This window comes from Coenobita brevimanus, chromosome 93 (genome assembly GCF_032717465.1).
Source record: "Coenobita brevimanus isolate Jiangsu-jjx chromosome 93, ASM3271746v2, whole genome shotgun sequence".
In the NCBI taxonomy this organism is placed as follows: Eukaryota; Metazoa; Arthropoda; class Malacostraca; order Decapoda; family Coenobitidae; genus Coenobita; species Coenobita brevimanus.
The window spans coordinates 11,679,936-11,699,124 of NC_137046.1; the positions used below are offsets into that span (position 1 = coordinate 11,679,936).

General features: G+C 41.1%; 1 protein-coding gene across 1 annotated transcript in view; it reads right to left on the reverse strand.

Moving 5' to 3' along the window:
- Positions 1-18,717, reverse strand: part of LOC145412360 (cytochrome P450 3A6-like) — a 174,986-nt gene extending 156,269 nt beyond the window's left edge. The window contains exons 1-2 of the mRNA XM_080282248.1: positions 18,577-18,717; positions 18,178-18,360 (exon numbers count right to left, since the gene is read on the reverse strand). Of these exons, the coding sequence (XP_080138374.1) occupies positions 18,178-18,360; positions 18,577-18,717 (324 nt within the window). The remainder of the gene's footprint in view (positions 1-18,177; positions 18,361-18,576) is intronic.
- Between the last annotated feature and the right edge of the window lie 472 nt (positions 18,718-19,189).

The following is a 19,189-nucleotide window of genomic DNA, read 5'->3' on the forward strand; positions in this document are numbered from 1 at the left end:
AGGTAGCAGTACCTCCTTACCTTACTGGGTTTTCTATCAGGCTGGCTCCAAAGAAAACGAGTTCTATGGGAGGGTAACTATTCCACACCACTCATAAACGGTATTTATTTATTTATTTGGTACAAATTTATATGTAGTGCGAGAGTATATTGGTTTTTGAACAGTAATATAGGCATTATAAGCATTGTTTCGCTCACTAACTCATCAACATACCTGACCTTTTTTGGCAACATTACCTAATCATCATTTCTGACTGTTTCTTTCTCTAATGCTACGTAAACTTTGTCCTCCACATTGTCATCGATTGGGGAATCACTCTGGCCCTGAATGTCTTTATTGGCCAGGTCACTGGTAACAGATGATTTGCCGAGACAATGGCATGCAGGGGTGGGGAGGTTATAAGAGGTAAGGCATTGTCCCTGCCTGGCATCTTGTTGAGGAATAGAGGAAGGTGTCCCGTGTCTATGTACCAAAAATCACGCACAAAAATTGAAAATTGTGCAAATTATGAACCTTGCAATTGCGAGACGTACCAGTACGTCAACGGGTCTAGCTGTGACAAAACGTTGCGACATACCCATACGTCGATGGGATGCCACGGGTTAAGTGCTGTGTATAGACACCTCCAGCTATGCAACGCATCTCCAGGAAAGCTTGGTTGGGGTACATCATCAAGTTCAAGGAGCTCCGAAGTTCTCAGGTGAAGTGATGAAGCGGCAGTAAAATGCCAAGGCAAGTGAGGTGAGTTTCAAGGATGACAACAAAGGTTGGCTGTGCAATCCCCAGTGGAAGAAGGGACAGTCATCGAAGTTGCAGATCCCGTGGGATGGACCCTATACTGTGAAGGAGCTTCTATCACACATAACATACTGGATTCAGGAGGCAGGAAGTCTGGCCAAACAGGGGTACAGGTGAATTGCCTTTGGCAGTACCATGGGTCGGGACAGCACAGCTGGGATGTCCTCAAGGAATCGTTGACAACTGCAGCTGATGATACTGAGGACGTCCAAAGAGTTGCAGCACAAGACGATGGTGACAGTTTCCCTTGGGAAGAAATGAATCATGAAGAGGCCCAAGTCATTCCAGTAAGTAAGGACTGTGTGGAGGGGCAAGGCCAATGTCAAAAGCAGCTTAGAAGACGACCTGATAGGTTAAAGGACTATTTTGTGTATAATTGTTTTGTTAGAATTAAAGATTATGTTTGTTAATATTGTGTAATTTTGTCGGGGCGACGCAAGGACTAGGGAAGGGGTAGTGTTAAGAAGCAGGAATGCTAGTTGGTAGTGGAAAATTCTGAATAATACTTGCATTTTTAGTTGTTAGTCAGACTTGCCAGGTAGCCTGGTGTTGAGAGTGGAGCTATTTGTAAAGTTTTGTGTTAATTTTTATTTCATTTTTCTTTTCTTTCTCTCTATAATGTTTTATTTGGATGATTGGTTGTTAAATTATGTAAAATTCAAATCTAATTTTAGTTTGTATGCTAAAGCATTTAGAGTGCTACGTGTAAAAATAGCTCTGGAATATTTTGGATGTCGCTGACTTTGAACTCCATTGCTGCTAGGAGCACCTAGAATATTAGAGTAGCAAGGAAGGTTATAAATAGGATGGAGGGAGAGAGTTGAGGAGTTAGTTTATTTGTGGCCCTTGTGAAGTTAGTGTAGCTCTGGCACTTGTGAAATTAGCTAAGCAGACAGAGTAATTACTTGGAAAGTAAAGACTTCGAATGCAAGAAGCCTTTGTTATTATGATGCCTGAGCTGATCTTGTGTACATTGAAAGGCTTACCCTATGAGGAACGATTCACTGGATGATGTCTTTCCTATACTGAAGTTCTGCCGTTGGAGCCCATGGAAGTGTCTGACGAGGATGTAACAGTGGCTCTGAGTGTCCAAATCATGAACTAAGACAGTTTTATACTGGGTATTTTTTGCCCCTCCTCCCCCCCTCAAAAAAAAAAAATAACAATGATAATTACTGTCAAAGCCCTGTATCTATATGACTGATATTCGAAATTTTGCTTCTGCTAGTTGTTTAATTTATTCACCAAATCCCTTTATCCAAGTTGAAATTCCCACTTATCAGATATTCCCAATACAAAAACTATTCCTACAAAGGATTTTTTCAGCTATACGAACCGTTATGAACACCAATGAATATCTAGTCATTCCCCATGAGGGTGTGGTTGCTGTATGTTTTGCCCTATAACCCTTTATCCAAACCCTTTATCCAAATCAGGTGAGAGTGTGAAAGAATGGGAGTATGGATGGGGTATATGTGCAGGAGTACGTGAGAATGAGAGGGCAAAAGAAGGAGTGTGTATAGCTGTGAATAAATGATGGAAGAAGAACATAAGAGAATATGGATCAGTTGGGTCAAGGATTGTGTGGGTAAGATTGAAAGTTGGAATACAAATGTGGGCGATTGTGTGCGTGTATGTGCCAACGCAAGATCGTGCAAGCGGAGTGAGAGAAGAATTCTGGACAAATGTGGAAGTGTGCATGGAAAAGTTTGGTAGGAATGAGAGAGTGTTTTTGATCGGTGATATGAATGGTAAAGTAGGGAATGTAAAGGTGGATGGAATAGTTGGTGAGTGGGGTGTGCCTGCTGAGATAGATGAGAATGGCAGTGCATTAGTGGACGTTTGTGCTGGGAGGGGGTTGGTGATAGCCAATAACCTCTTCAGGCACAAGATGATCCACAGGTATTCATGGCGAGTGATGAGAAGGGAGGGTGGTGAACTGAATGAAAAGAAGGCAGTGATTGATTATGTGTGTGTGGATGAAAGGATGCAAAAATGTGGAATGGATGCAAGAGCATATAGAGGTTGGGGGAGTGGACTTTCTGACCACTACTTGGTGGTGGCCAGAATCAAGGTCCAATTAGGATGGAGAAATAAAAGAAAGGAGGGACGGGAAGAAGGAGAATTTGTAAGGAGAGTGGAAAGGTTACAAGAGGATGAGAAAAAGGCAGAGTATAAGAAAGAAGTGGAGGAATGATTGGGCAAATATGAATTGGAGCGATGGGGGACGTGGAAGGTGTATGCAGGATATTCACAGAAGGAATATGTGCAGGATGTGATGTGATGTGTGGGATGAAGAGAAGACGGAGGGGGGTGCAAGGAACAGCGTGGTGGAATCAAGAGGTGAGAAAAGCTGTGGAACAAAACAAGAAAGCATACAATGAATGGATGAGAAATAGGGGTGTGGAAAAAGTTGAGAGGCGGAAGAGAGGTATATGTAGAAAGAAAGAGAAAGGTGAAAAGATTAGTAAAAGAGAGTAAGAAGAGAGTGGATGAGGAATTTGGAAGGAATTTCAGTGTAAAATGGAGGGACTGTAAGAAAATGTTCTGGAAAGAGGTGAAGAGAGTAAGACAGGGTGGAAGTGAAGTTAGCAGGGGAGTGAAAGATAAAAATGGTAGATTACTAGTGGAGAACAGTGAGCAGATTGAGTGAACACTTTAAGGAATTGTTGAACATAGGGGATGGAAGTAATGTGAGTATAAGTGGCTGGGGAATTGCTGGCAGAAGGAAGGAGGTGAGAAGACAGGAAGAAATCAGTAGGATAGAAGTTGTGGAAGCAATGAAGTTAAATTGGGGAAAGCCCCAGGAACTGATAGAGTGTGTGGTGAAATGCTGAAGCATGGGGGAGAGATAGTAGTAGAATGGATGTGGAAGATGTGCAGATTGGCCTGGGAGGAAGGTAGAGTCCCGGAGGATTGGATGTCAGGTGTAATTATTCCCTTGTACAAAGGAAAAGGGGAAAAAGAAGTGTGTGGTAATCATAGGGGCATTTGTCTTCTTAGTATAATAGGAAAAGTGTATGGTAGGAAACTTATTGACAGAGTTAGAGAAAGAACAGAGGAATTAGTTGGAGAAGAACAGGGAGGCTTTAGGAAGGGAAGAGGCTGTGTAGAACAGATATTCATTCTTAGATCTTTAGTGGAAAAATTTCTAGAGAAGGGAAAGAAGTTGTATGCAGCTTTCATGGATTTGGAGAAAGCATATGACAGGATGGAGAGACAAGGATTGTGGAAAGTATTAAGAATATATGGAGTAGATGGGAAGTTGTTGAATGTTGTGAAGCGTATGTATGATGGTGCTAAGGCTGCAGTGCGTGTGGATGGTGAACTGAGTGAATTTTTCTTTTTGAAGGTTGGGTTGAAACAGGGATGTGTCATGTCTCCATGGTTGTTCAATCTGTACATGGATGGGGTAATAAAAGGGGTACAAGGTAGGGTAGTGGATGATGGAGTGGCCCTGGTGAGAGAGGGTTCTGCTTGGAAACTCCCTGTTCTGTTGTTTGCAAATGTTACTGTGTTGTTGAGTGAAGACGAAGGGGAGCTGCAGGGCTTGGTGGATGAGTTTGGGAGAGGGTGTAAGAAACGGAATCTAAAGGTGAATGTAGGGAAGAGTAAAGTGATGCTCTTTGAGAGAGGTGAAGTCAGTGAATGTACAGCGAGGTTGGATGGTGAGGAATTGGAAAATGTGAGTACGTTTAAGTACTTGGGTGTGATGAGTTAGGATGGAGGTTTGGAGGGTAAAGTGCTTGAAAGAGTACAGCAGGGAAGAAAGGTTGCCGGTTCCTTGAAAGCAGTGATAAGAAACAGGGAAGTGAGCATGGAAGTTAAAAAGGTACTACATGACAGTATTGTGTTACGAACTCTAACGTATGGAAGTGAAGCTTGGACGTTGTTGGAAGGACACAAGTCAAGAGTGAGAGCAGTAAAAATGAGTTAAGAGGAGCCTATGGAGTCACATGGAGAGACAGGCTGACAAATGAAGATATAAAGGAGCGTTGTGGTGTGGATGTGGTAGGAAGTGTTAGGTGGAATACACTGAGGTGGTTTGGCCATGTGGAGAGGATGGAGGTTGAAAGACTGGCGAAGAGAGTGTATGTGAGTGAGGTGAAGGGGGGGGAGAGGGAGGGGGAGGCCGAGGATGAGATGGAGGGATGTGGTGGAGAGGTATGTGAGAGAGGGGGGTGTGAGTTGGGAGCAGGGCAGTGAAATGGCGAGGGACAGGGCGACGTGGAGGCGAATTTTTTGTGGCCACCCCGAACGGGATTGAGGCGTCTGGCAATAGATAGATAGAGATAGATAGTATCTGCATTCATCTGGAATTAACCCTATATAACTACTTGACAAACCCAGTATAACCAGTATGTTTTTGAGTTCTGTGCAAAGTCTGTCGGAGGCATAGGGTTGCAGTAAATGTGCAACAAGTAGGTTATTACTAGATATGTACTTGGAGATGACTGAGGTCATACATAAGTAACCTTGTGTGACCACTTAGCATAACCAGCGGCGTCATTAGGGGGGACTCATTTGAAAACCTGCGGGTCTAATCGTGGAGGATGAAAAAAAAAAAAAAGATCCCCGTTGCTAGAGTCACTGTCACACCTGACATGATTAGTGTCTACAGGCTGTTGGATGATGATATGTTCCCTACACTGAAGAAACTATTTCAAGTGGCACCAACCATTCCTATCAGCAGCTGTAGCTGTGTGCGATCTTCCAGTGTTTTGAGAAGGCTGTACACATGGCTAAGGAGCGTCATGAAACTGGAAAGACTTTATTACTTGGCAGGTATGTCTGTTGAAAAGTAAGCTCATGATATAAGTAATCATGATCAAGTAACTGACAGATTTGCAAAGATGAAATCCAGTAGGTACTCTTTGATGTTCCCACCTACTAAGAAGCAAATGTAAGACAGTAGAGTTCCAATATATTCTGTATTTGTATAATTTGGGCTGTCCACTTTTAACTTATTGTGGTAAAATAAAAGAGAATATTTCTGCAACAACATTTAAATTCAAGTACTGTGAATTAAAAGAACCGGCTCACAGTGACAGCTTTGTATGTATATATAGTAAGTTTCATAACTGGTTACATAAAGTGTTCTTATGAGGGTTTGAGCAGTGTAACGCATCTTCCTGGTGAAAACACTGAAAATGATCATATTCCCACACATATATCGGCAACCATCCCACCAAGAACAATAAGCAAACCCCCAAAATACTCAGCAATACTTTTTTCCAATGCAATTTTCCTCAGGCCCTTAGGTAAGGTCACTGAGGATCATGGAGGTGAATACTTGAGATAAACTCTGCCACGCGGAAAGGCTGCGATTGCGTGATTGCTGTGGCTTCAGCCGCTGCAGGTTATTGTGAGCCTCGCCCTTGCATTTCCGTGCTACCTCCCAGTGCACTTCCCGAGCCGGGATGCATGCTAAATTAAACCTGAACCTGTACGTTGGTGATTTCCATCCATTCCAGAGTGACAGTGTGTCCGACGGTATGCAGGGGGTAATAATCCTACGAATAAATGGTCCCTGAATGCAAATAAAGACTTTTTCTAATATACCGTTTTTTCCACCTTATTTCACTTTTGTCTCTATGCTTACTGCTTACTGTGCTCAACATATATTTTTCTGTAAATCTGTTATTCTTACTTCTTACTCTTTGAATACAGTTTATAAACAGGCACTTATTTTCTATTCACACTGATTGCTGAAGAAATCATTTCTCCACTTATATGTAAGCCCTGTTTATGTAGAAGTAAATCTTTACATGTCCTATAAACACGCATCACAGGCGTAAAGTATACGAGTATACACGTCAGTCATAAATATACACACGTCTTTGCAGCACACATTATTTTACATCGTCACTTTCGTTAATTGCCTTGGTCACAAACTCCCAAAAGTTGCCTGTGCACACCTGATAACTCAGTTGATTTCGGTCACCTCTTCCTGGCTCACACACTCGCATACTTTCTAAAATCCCTTCCATGATAATTATTAGTGACCAGTAATGTAATCATTAGTTACTATAACAGTTTTCTTGACATTATTTACTAAGAAAAATATTGCAGAACAGATACTAAAACGCATAACACGACAAATCGTGCGATGGCATTCATCAAATAATATTACAAGTCTCGCTGCATGTTTATTCTGAAACGCCTATCACGTAGTTTTCAACCAGATTAATGCAACGTCTGGCAAATGCTGAAGTGAATGTACCGAATGTTACTTACGAAAAAAAAGTATACTTTTCAAAACCGAAAATATGGGAAGACGAAACAGCCGACCGAAAGTGCGGGTGCTGAATGACTCGTGGTGTGTGAGGTCGGTGCAATCTTAAATTAATCTATACTTAAACTCTGCTTTCAACCTGCTTTATATTACTTTGTATACATATATATGAATGTAAATTTTTCACAAATTGAAATAGTACGGAAAGAGTTGGAGTCAAAGTGGGGTTTGACCTAAGAAAAATATGGGTCCAGGAAATCAGACGTAATGCTAATGTTTCCACTCCAGCTAGGGCTGCTAGGCAGCAGACTACCCTCTGAATCGTGGGACGAAGGCGTCATTGAATACGGTCTTTACCGGAGGTCTACCAACATCTTGCAATCAAATTATTTTAATATTTTCATATATACCGTAGATAAATGGATATTAAATTTTCATTTCTTTAAATAATGAAAGCATGAACATCGTTGGACTGAGCTAAGAACAAGGTTGGTCCCGGAAGTAAGACGGTATGCTAACGTACTTCGGTGGTTTCCTTTTACTTCTCATAATGGAGCGTCTTTTCTTTTACTGTAGTGAATAAATATGTTAATAATATTTTACTTGTGACGACAGTGGTATCCGAAGCACATAAAAGGAAGTAGTTCAGGTGACCGACTTTTCATGTATTCAGTCAAGTTATAGGTTGAGAATTGGCAACTTTTAGTTGTGGCCAAGGCTTTTACACGTCATTCTTCCTCACTTTCTTCGCACATCACCTGCTGCTTACGTGGCACTGGAACACGATATTTTCTAACGTCACTGTAAAAAGCTGTTTATTGACATCACCATCGTACACTGTTTACACTGAGTAAAATCCAAGAAACACACACACACACACACACACACACATAACATTCATCCAGGAAAGACATCGTTGGAAAGGAGTAGGGTCTCTAGAGAGGAGGGGAGGGAGTATGGCAAGGAATCATAGGAGAAGAGGGGAGCCAGGATGACCCATGTTCTCCATATGATGTGTCTCCTGTGATGAATTATGGCTCGACAGAGAGAATAAAGTCTGTTTGATCTCTTCTGACAAGAGCCTTAAGCTTTTGGAGCTGACAGCTGAGTGGCTGTCCGAGTAATGATGTATTTTTAATTACTATAAGGGTTCAAATAACCTTTTCACATGATTTCTGAAATTATATATGTAAACACACACACACACACACACACATATATATATATATATATATATATATATATATATATATATGTATGTAAGTACAGCACCAGTTTTCCAGCACCTTTTGTACCAGAGTCTTGCTGGATGAACTGTTTTGCTGGACCAATTGAGTCCACATATGTCACATATGATAAATAACAGGAACCAGCGAAGGTCACGTATAATAATTCAGCAATACATCTCTCATCCACAGTCCTGCAGTGTAATCACACTCATGTTCTAAATCAAGTTTTTTATGGAACAACTGAGCCTGGCTGAGATGGAGCTACCTGACATGTCCACCATTTTACACCATTTTGCTCTTTGTGGGATTTTACCTATAGGTTGGTGATGTCTTTTTTTTAATTGCTCAGTCACAAGTACGATTCCGTGCAATATATATATATATATATATATATATATATATATATATATATATATATATATATATATATATATATATATATATAAAGCAAGATGGATGATTACTGTATCTGTCAAACAGAACTGAAGAAACTAAGGTTTGAAATGTTACTACGAATCATGCTGTCAGCATGTATACTTTGGTGTTTTAAAAAATATGAATGTTGTGTTCTATTATACTGTGCACTGTTGCATTTTGAAGAATGGATATAAATGATACTGATGGGAAAAAATCTCGAGGATGAAGATGTAACAAACAGAACTGAGGTAACTAAAAAAATATTTCGCTAGAGATTAAAAAAAAAAAAAAAAATGTATTCTCTGTCGATTTTACCTACAGATATTTTTTTTTTTATGTGTCCGACTCTGGGCATAGGCTTCACAGCCTGCTATCAAGGCCCAGCAGTCCTCCTACATACCATACACCTCTACATGTCACCACTTCGGCGCTAACACCCGCCGTCCATAATGAATACATGCTAGGGCTGTCTCATACAGGACTGGTGTATTGGTATTAGTATATGAGAAAAGTACTTGTTTTTACTACTAAAATATAAAGCACAATGTTTAGGAAGAGTATGAACCAAATGGGATAATCATATGAAAATAACTGGAAGAAAAACTTAAATAACGTGCTGCGACCTCTGGTAATTTGTAGTGTTGTGACAATGTAATTTTGGTGTGGTATTGTGTAGTGGTGGTGGGTGTCATACTGGTATGTGTGGTGGTGAAGTGGTGTCATACTGGTGTGAAGTGGTGGGGTGATATATAATTTTCTAGCTCGTAAATGTTGATAATTATTAATTTGTTTAAATGACTGATTATCATGCTGCTTCTACCAATTTTATCTACTTTTATGAACCTTTTATCCAGAAAGGCCTATTAAATTCCATGGACCAATTTTTTCCATGTACTTATTATCCTCCATGATCAGTTTTCTTCCAGTTACCTATATTCCCTCAAATATGTTCCACCTAGTGGTACTTTGACCATGGAACTGGTTTCTTTCCATGGACTCTTTTCTCCATGGATCTACTTCCCCATGGCCCTATTTTCTCAACATGTGGAAAAACGTGCCCCTACTCGTATATCCTCCATTGACCTTTTCTGCCCAATGAACAGATGTTTGTACTTGGGCGTATTTCTCCCCAAGACGTATCCCCCATGGAGCATTTTTCCCACATGGACCTACGCCTACCACGGAACTACTGAAACTATATACCTCTTCCACAATGGACCTACTTTTTTCCATGCACCAACCCACCCATGTACCTACCCACTCCCCCAGTATAGTAAGTGCATCTCCTGGCTTGCCCTCGAGAAAATCACACAACCCTCAACTCAGAAAGCCCATCCACCCACGCGAAACCCCCACCCACGCAAGCACAACGTCCACATCCCACCTGTGTGCCCAACCCATTGGACCACCCCACTCTGCCCACCCTAACTCCTCCGCCCACATCACACACCACCCACCCTGCCAGCCCACTCCCACACAATTCACACATTTCACCAATTTCGCCCACAAAGCCCACCAACCTCACCCACTCCATCCACCCATTTCACTCACCCCACTTGTCCACACACCCTGCCCGTTCAACCTACTCACTTACCTTGTTCACCAACCCCACAAGATGAATTGCAAAGTCACACACACACACACACACACACACACACACACACACACACACACACAAACACAGAGCTGTTTTTTTTTGTAAAATATAAGGTTTAGTATAACATCAAACGTTGTATGTAGTTACATTAATTTTTGGTACAGACCACAGAGAAACTTCCTCTTTAATGGAAGAGTAAAGAAACCATTAAAATTTTTGATTAACAGTACCAAAGTTTCATTATTTTTAAGTACGACAGAAGTAGAGAACAATAACAAATTATGAGCATTTGAGCATGTCTAGCCACACTGAAAACCCGTGGATACTCAAAATTCATATCGTGGTTATAGAAATGGTATACAGACAGTAAACTGTGGCTACGGTACAGGAAAACAGTGGTTGGATATAGAATACTGTACAATTATACAACAGCAGCTACACAGAGCAAGGAGGAAACTGAATTTAGCATCTATTTTTCACCTAGTCGCTATGAGTTGAGTGTGTGCGTGTGTGTGTGTGTGTGTATATATATATATATATATATATATATATATATATATATATATATATATATATATACATACAGTAAGTACACACAGTACACGAGTTCACAGTATCCGCATCGCATAGCATACGAGGACTTATTTTTTATCAAATTTTAGTGTATTTTTTAAACAGTACTGGAATTGAACTCGTAATAGGCAAGACGGCAGTGAAGAGTGGCCCAAATCCGGAGTTACCCCAAGAACATCCAACAGCACCAGTGATGGAGAGTGGAGACTTGTGGATGATGGGGATCAGCCGGGTACTGTGTGCCCTAGATAAATTCAAGGAAGAATTCAGGGACATTAAACACTGTCAGTTGCGAGTAGAGGAAGTGATGACTACACTGGACAGAACCTTCCGCTACTACACAGACAGGCACAACCAGGAGGGTAACAGAAGGAAGCAAATCCTCATCACCCATTACCTGCAGCCTGAGGAAAGTGAGGAATTTCTCCCTTCAACATCAGAAGAGCCATTTCCTGGGGAGGATGAAGAGGGTGATGCGATGTCTGAGGTGTCAGAAATAGACTTCGAAGGGTTTATGAACGAAGTGAGTGCATTAGCTAGTGAAAGTATCGAAAATGTTGGTGATGAGAATGGTTAGGAAGGTTGTGTGTCGGGTGGTGTGGCAGGTGGTGTAGGAGGTGCACGGTAGGTGCCTCACCCTGCCTTGGATCTCCTTCTTACGTCCATCAAACCTGTTGCCTTCTTGGGTTAAGGTGAGCAGCGATAGTCTTGTTGGTTTAGTTATGCCATATCCTTGTTGATTTCGTAAAGCCATAATCTTGGTTTACTTTATCTTAGGTAATATTCTTAATTTCCCTGTACAGCACAATACTTAGAACTGAAAGAGTCTGGAGGGTTACCAATGAAGGAGGGTGCTGCCCATACGTAATTTTTCCCATACGTTTATGTATTCACAGTACGCAAATTCCTAGTACGTGACCTCGTCTGCCGCTCATAAGCTCGCGTCCTACGAGTGCTTACCGTATATATACATATATATATATATATATATATATATATATATATATATATATATATCTATATATATATATATATATATATATATATATATATATATATATATATATATATATATATATATATATATATATATATATATATATATATATATATATATATATATATAGATATATATATATATATATATATATATATATATATATATATATATATATATATATAAAGAGAGAGAGCTAGATAGATAGGTAGATAGATAGACAGATAGATAAAATACATAGACAGATATAGATATAGATATCTCATCTCATTTCATCAGCCATTTGAGTGTCCACTGCTGGACCAGCCTATCCCGACCGAAGTGGGGACGATACAGCCAATGTAACTCAACCAAGTGGCTACGGCTGTCTGCTAGAGATTGTATGTAGGGTGGGAAGTGCTTGTAAGTGTATTTGTAGTGTTGGAGTGGCTTTGGATGTATATGTAGTTTGTCAACGAAGTGTAATTGGCCCGTGCAAGCCGACTGGGTGCAAGCATACTTTTTATTGTATGCAACACTGGTTCAACCACAGCACCCCTTATGTCCGCTAAACAGTACGTGGCCAAAGGAACACTCCCAAACTTTATTACCCTGGTGGGGCGTGAACCCTCTTTCTTCAGTGTATGAAAACACACACTTTACCACTGTACCACAGAGGTTCATATATATATATATACAATATATACTGTATATATATATAAACAGAACATAAATATATATATATATATATATATATATATATATATATATATATATATATACAGCAATCCCCATACTATCCAGACGCCCACTTTCCGGGCACCCTACTTACCGGACATTGTGGGCCTGGAACTTCGGAATCCAAAAATGGCCAAAAAAAGAAAAAAATTCCCCCCCAAATCCAAATTCTTTCCCACCAGTAATTTGAAATTGCTGCGTGGCGCCAAACAGCTGCTTACACCACGGCCCCTTCACCCTTTCCTTCCTCCCCCCTCCCCCCCTCCCCTGTCAGGGTTGCCATTTGGTATTTTTCATTACCAAATGTGGGCCAATTTGATAATGAAAAATTCGTTTGGTAATGAATCAGAATAATGCATTACCAAACGGATTTTTCACATGTATGAGGATACACAGGATGGAGATGGTGGATTGTTTGCTCTCTCTGATTAATCTGCTAGCCTACATAGCGTGATAATAATCAACATGCTGTTAATTATAAGGAGAGTGATTACATGCATTTGCACCTGTATATATAATTGGTGAAAAATAAATGCTAGCTTTATGAATTTGGTAATGAAGAGTAAAATTTGGTAATGAAAATTGAGGATTCTGGTAATGTGGCCGTTCCGATCTGGCAACTCTGTGTCCCTGTCACCAACACTCCCAACGGGTACTGCCTAACTTTGATCGTGAGTAGATGCTTATCGTAGTGGATGCCACACGTGCTAATTTTTTGTGAATAAACAGTGAATAAACTGCAATACTTTGCCACTACACGACATGGGAATTTGCAGTGTTGTGCAGTGTTAAGAAATTAGAATTTAGAGTGCAAAGGATTAACTGTGGAGTGCAAATTGGCAGCTGAAACTGGCAGTTGAAATTGGAATGGTGCAGTTAAGAACAATGTGCAGTGTTAAACAATTATATCTCATAGTGCAAAGAATTAAGTGCAGCACAACACTGGATTACTGTATGTGCTTCAAGGGCGTTTTCACCACTGAGAAAGCCTTAGAGAAGGTGGCCACAGATGTGCTGTAAGTATCCTGGCTGAGGTACAGTCACTTCTAATTCCTCATTCTTTTGTTACTTTTCATTTATTCAAACTTTATGTCCATTATTGGTGTGAAAAGGGCCTTAACCCTTACACCACGGGCTTGTTTTGCTTTGACTTGCGGCTCCCCCAGGCATATTCGCGCTCCGACAGACTCTCTAAAAATATTTGCCAAAAATCAGTTATTAGTCCTAGAATATTAAAATCACATATACTTATGGCACATACCTTCAGTTTTCTCCTTGGGTGTTTGTTGAGCCTTCGTCGAGTACCGTAGGACTTATGAAGACTTCTGAAGTTGGGTAACGAAGTCTCCACTTTATACTTCCTGACAACTCGTAATATGATTACCACAGCCTGATATTATCACTAGAAACACTAATCTCTGATTCTCAAATAGTTTGGAATCCATACTCCCCCCAAAAAACACTGTGAAAGCAATGAAATTACGAGGGCGTATGACCATCCCACTTCCGATCGTTCACTGCTAGTGTTGTCTATTATTCATAAAAACACTCACAGTTTATATTCCTGTTACTATATATCACTTGTATATATCTACAGTCTTTGTCCATAAGTTTCCTTCAGTCATAGTAGTTTATTGTCACTGTAGGGATTCAATTTCTTTCATTAAAATACGTAGCATTCACTTTCTCATCCTGTATACTAGCATTGAGAGTGAATGTCACTTTCACCTTCACTCTCATAACTCATAGTATTCATACATGCTAGAGTGAAACTTTCACTTTCATTACTCCTAGGGTATATACTCGTATTCTTATAATACTACTCATTTACATTTCTATTTACGTTCTCTATTTTATTTATGCTATTTACATTTCTGTTTTATTTACACTGTGTTATGCACTGTCACTTCAAGTAACTTATAAAACTATTTTCCACTGTTCACGTATATTTACATTCATTACTTCCACTTGCACTGTTTTCTATCTATCTATCTATATACCTAGGCTGCTTCCCCCAAGGAAAGGGAGGTAGCCGAGACAGGACGACTCACTCTCCATTTACTCATCCATTCAAACACATTTATTCGCATCTTAGCCCCAAAGGGGAGAACGGACAGATCCTCACTGCATCACAACGCACAAGGGTCAACTGCGCAATGCAATCAGTGACATCCACAGCAGGGCCCGACAGCAGAACTGGTTTACCCCTGCCACATCATAACAGACCCATCCCCTTACCCGCACCTGACCTGACTAGCTGATCAGACCAAAAGCGGGAGAATATCCCCTCAGGGCTGCGTCATCACTTATTCATTCACAATTTCTCTCCATTTATTTCTGTCACGCACAGCCACTCTTCCTTGCTCAACAGACATCCCTCTCGCATCCAGCGCTCTCTTCACACTGTCCATCCATCCTATTCGTGGTCTTCCTCTCAGTCTTACACCTCTCACATCAGATCTAGTTATCTTTTTCACCAATCGCTCATTATCCATTCTCTCCATATGCCCAAACCATTGCAACACCCTCTGCTCAACTCTACCAGCCATCTCCCGAACAACTCCAGTTCTCCTTCGCACTTCATCATTTCGCACTCGATCCATACGCGTCACTCCACACATACTCCTCAGACATCTCATCTCCATTACATTCAAACTTTTCCTCTCTGCTACACCCATATTCCATGTTTCAGCCCCATATAATGCAGTCGGTACCACAACACCCTCATACAGCCTTCTCTTTACATCCATTCTAAGCGAACGACATTTAAACACTTTTTTCATTCCTCCCAGCACCTTTCCTACTTCATTTATTCTAAACTTCACTTCTGCATCTATTCTTCCATCCACAGCAACATGTGACCCTAGATATTTAAAACAATCTACCTCCTCAAGCAACTCACCATTCAAAACTATATTCATCCCCCTACCATCTATCAACCTCGTACACTTCATCACTTTACTCTTATTCTCATTTACTTTCAATTTCCTCCTTTCACACACCCTTCCAAACTCCTCTACCAACTGTCTCAATCTCTCCTCTGAATCAGTCACCAGTGCAGTATCATCTGCAAACAGCAGCTGCTTCAGATTCCACTCTCCTCCATCAACATTTACCAGACTCAGACCTCCACCTAAAACTCTTGCATTCACCTCCCTTACAACACCATCCATGTAAATATTAAACAACCAAGGCGACATCACACATCCCTGTCGCAGCCCCACTCTCACGGGAAACCAATCACTCACAGCATTTCCCACTCTTACACACGCTCTACTATTTACATAAAAACTTTTCACCCCTTTTAGTAACCTACCATCAAGTCCATACAATCTTAAAACAGTCCACAAAGCCTCCCTATCAATTCTATCATACGCTTTCTCTAAATCCATAAATGCCCAAAACACATCCTTGCCTTTCGCTAAATACTTTTCACACACTTGTCTCACAGCAAACACCTGATCAACGCATCCCCTCCCTCTCCTAAAGCCACACTGCTCATCACTAATCACTCCCTCTGTACCCTCTCTTTTATCAATTGTCAGCCCTTTACCTCTTTCCACATGAGGTTTAGTAGGGGGTAAAGGTCACAGGGCCCTTTGCATGGGGGTGAAAAGTGGCTGAAGTTAGCAGGAGCAAACAGACGTACCTTCAAATTGGAAGATGACAGTGAACTGATAGGGGTGGGCCGGGGTGGCCTACCTAGGGAAATGCATTACTGCCAATGTCAGCCTCTTGACAGCTGCTAATATATAGCAGTGAAATGATTGGCAGGAAATCTAGACAATACATTGTAAATTAGGTAGTTCCAGGTGAATGTAAATATCACTTAGGCTTCTCTCTTCCCTCCTTATATGTATATTTATTACGAAAATAGATTATACGGCATATTTCAAGGGGAAATAAACAGCGAAAATTAGCAAACGAGTGCACATGAGGTGTTGCCAGGTGATAATTAGTCAATTCCAGGTGTATGGCACTATTACTTACCTTATTTCTTTTTTGCATATATTATTTGGTATAAGAATAGGGCATAGGGCTTATTTCAATGGATGAAATCAGTGGAAAATTCCAGGGAAGATTTACTTAGCGTAGCACGGGCGGGCAGGCGAGAGGATAGGGTAATGGAGGGGGGGTATGGAGGGGAGTCAAGAACGGGGAGAAATGGCTAAATTGTCAACAATGAATGGGAGTACAGATGAGATTAGGAGTGCTGACTAGTGTTGGACATTGGCAGTACTGATAGATGATACAAGCCACTACTTGAAAGCCAGGGTGAATTCAAAATAACACAGAATCACAAAAGTGACGCCCCGCGGTATGATCCCTTGCTCCCAAGCGTCACAAAAGTGATGCCCTGCGGTTAAGGGGTTAAATAGGTTTAAATAGGTGCTATGCATGTCCAGTAGTGAGTTGTACAGATGTTTTTTGAGTCAGGCTAGGTTAGGGTCCATAAGTACAAGTCCAGGAGGCTGGGGCCCACTTTCCGGACAGGACCACTTTCCAGACATGTCTTTGGCTCTGTTACATCGGATAGTGAAGGGATTACTTGTGTGTGTGTGTATATATATATATATATATTGCATTTTTGAGGAGCACTTGATAAATTTCTGCATTACTACAGTAGGCATCCCTTAACCTGCTGTTGCCGGACAATTTTAGCCATATGTGTACCCCCTTGCCGGCCAATTTTCCGATGTGACACAAAAACGAATATGACCATAAAAAAACTCACTGGAGGTCAGAAGTGCGTTTTTCACTTGCACACCTGCAAGTGTGTGCATGCGAGGAATCACCAGCAGAGGTGAGAGAAAACCCTTTTTCTATGCAAGGCAAACTCAGGTATTCTCACCAACGTGACTCAGGGAAGGTATAGGAATGTTCTGTACACTTTTCTGTCCACTTCACACTCACAAAAAAAAAAAAAAAAATTAGTTATAAAGAAAGCATCTTTTTTTTCACAAATAAATCACTTATTGCTGCTACACTATACGTATCATTGTGAATGCATTGTCTTACAGTTACGAGAAAATATGCGCAACTTGACTCCACAATGTATAGCCATTTCACTCACAATAAATTATTTACAACATGCCTTCAGTATACACAGACATTATAAGGGTACTTTTGCACGTCTCATTATGAATACATCGTCTAACATTTACGAGAACATATGTAAAACTTTACTCCACTATGTTCAGTCCATACATGTACGAGAAAATTTTTACAACGTGCCTTCACTGTATGCAGTACTTATAACATTTTCTGAGCATCTTTTTCTGTACTTACAACACGTTTTGAGTGTCTTTATATCGTTCGTGATTACCACACTATTGTTACTCAATAGTTTGCTTGAGAGTGTGGTATTCCTCAAAGCATAGGAATATATTGTACATAGTCCTATGTCACACTCTGCACACACATACCTTGAGTCCTTCCGCTGAGTACGTGGCCTTACAGTGCTGTTTGCTCACACGTGACACCTCCTCTAGGGATTTTGACATGTTGCACTTGGAGAGATGATCCTGGGGAAATGTCTAGTGGTGAGGCAGATGGGTGTGGTGGTGGTGTGGCGGTGGCGAGCAGCACTTCTATCTTCCCCATATTCCTCCACTATCTCCAGCACCAGCTCACGAATATAGCCCTCGAAGGTCTCCTGGATGCCAGTGGTATGTGCATGGAGATAGTGAGCATTGAGGACGATGATGTCAAGGAGCTGGAAGAATAATTTCTTATACCACTTCATCGTGGGCCTGGCACAGTCCACGTTGAAAATCATGGCGTCCAATTGATCCACCTGTCGCATATTTACATTGTAGGCTAAGACAGGTTCTGGTTTTCAAACGTGACACCGCCCTTCTGCCCTGAACAGTAATCTATACTGTCTGTGGTGTACAAGGGGCCGATGAACAGACGAGAGGAGGAAGACTTCGGAGTTGTGGTGCCATGCTCGTGCAAGGATATTATTGGCCTTGTAAAAAACAACCTCTTTTTTCTGAAGCTTCCTCCCCACCTTCACCATGTGCTGACAGTTCTTCTTTACGGTGCAGCACAGACCAGTTTCCTGCAGGTGAAGGTACGTGGCGAGAAAGGAGCTTGTGTACCAATTATCCACATAGTGGACGTGCCCACGATGAAGGTATTCCTCAATCATCGTTTTTTACCACAGCCCCAGAGAGTCCGAAGTGTCTATCTTCTATGATGTCTGTCTGAACACCTGTGTACAGGACTAAGTCCTGCACATACCTAGCCTTACAGTTGCACATCACGAAGATTTTAAAGCCAAATCTGTGTCTTTTGCTGGGGATATACTGCCGGAAAGCAATATGACCTCTCCACTGCACGAGACTCTCCTCTATGACGACGTCTCAGTATGGAGAGAAGGAGGTACTGAATTTCTCTCGAAGATGATCAAAAACTAGACGTATCCTCCTCCTCCTGTCCATGTTGTTTGCGTTAGCTGGGTCAAGGGTGTCAAAAAAATGTAGGCGGCTCAGGATGTACCATCACCTTGCCAAAAAATGGTGTCGCCATTACTGGATCAACAGTCCAATAGGAAGGAAGCTGATTTTTTTTTAATATCCCCATCAAAAGCACAAGCACTAGGAACACATACATTTCATTCA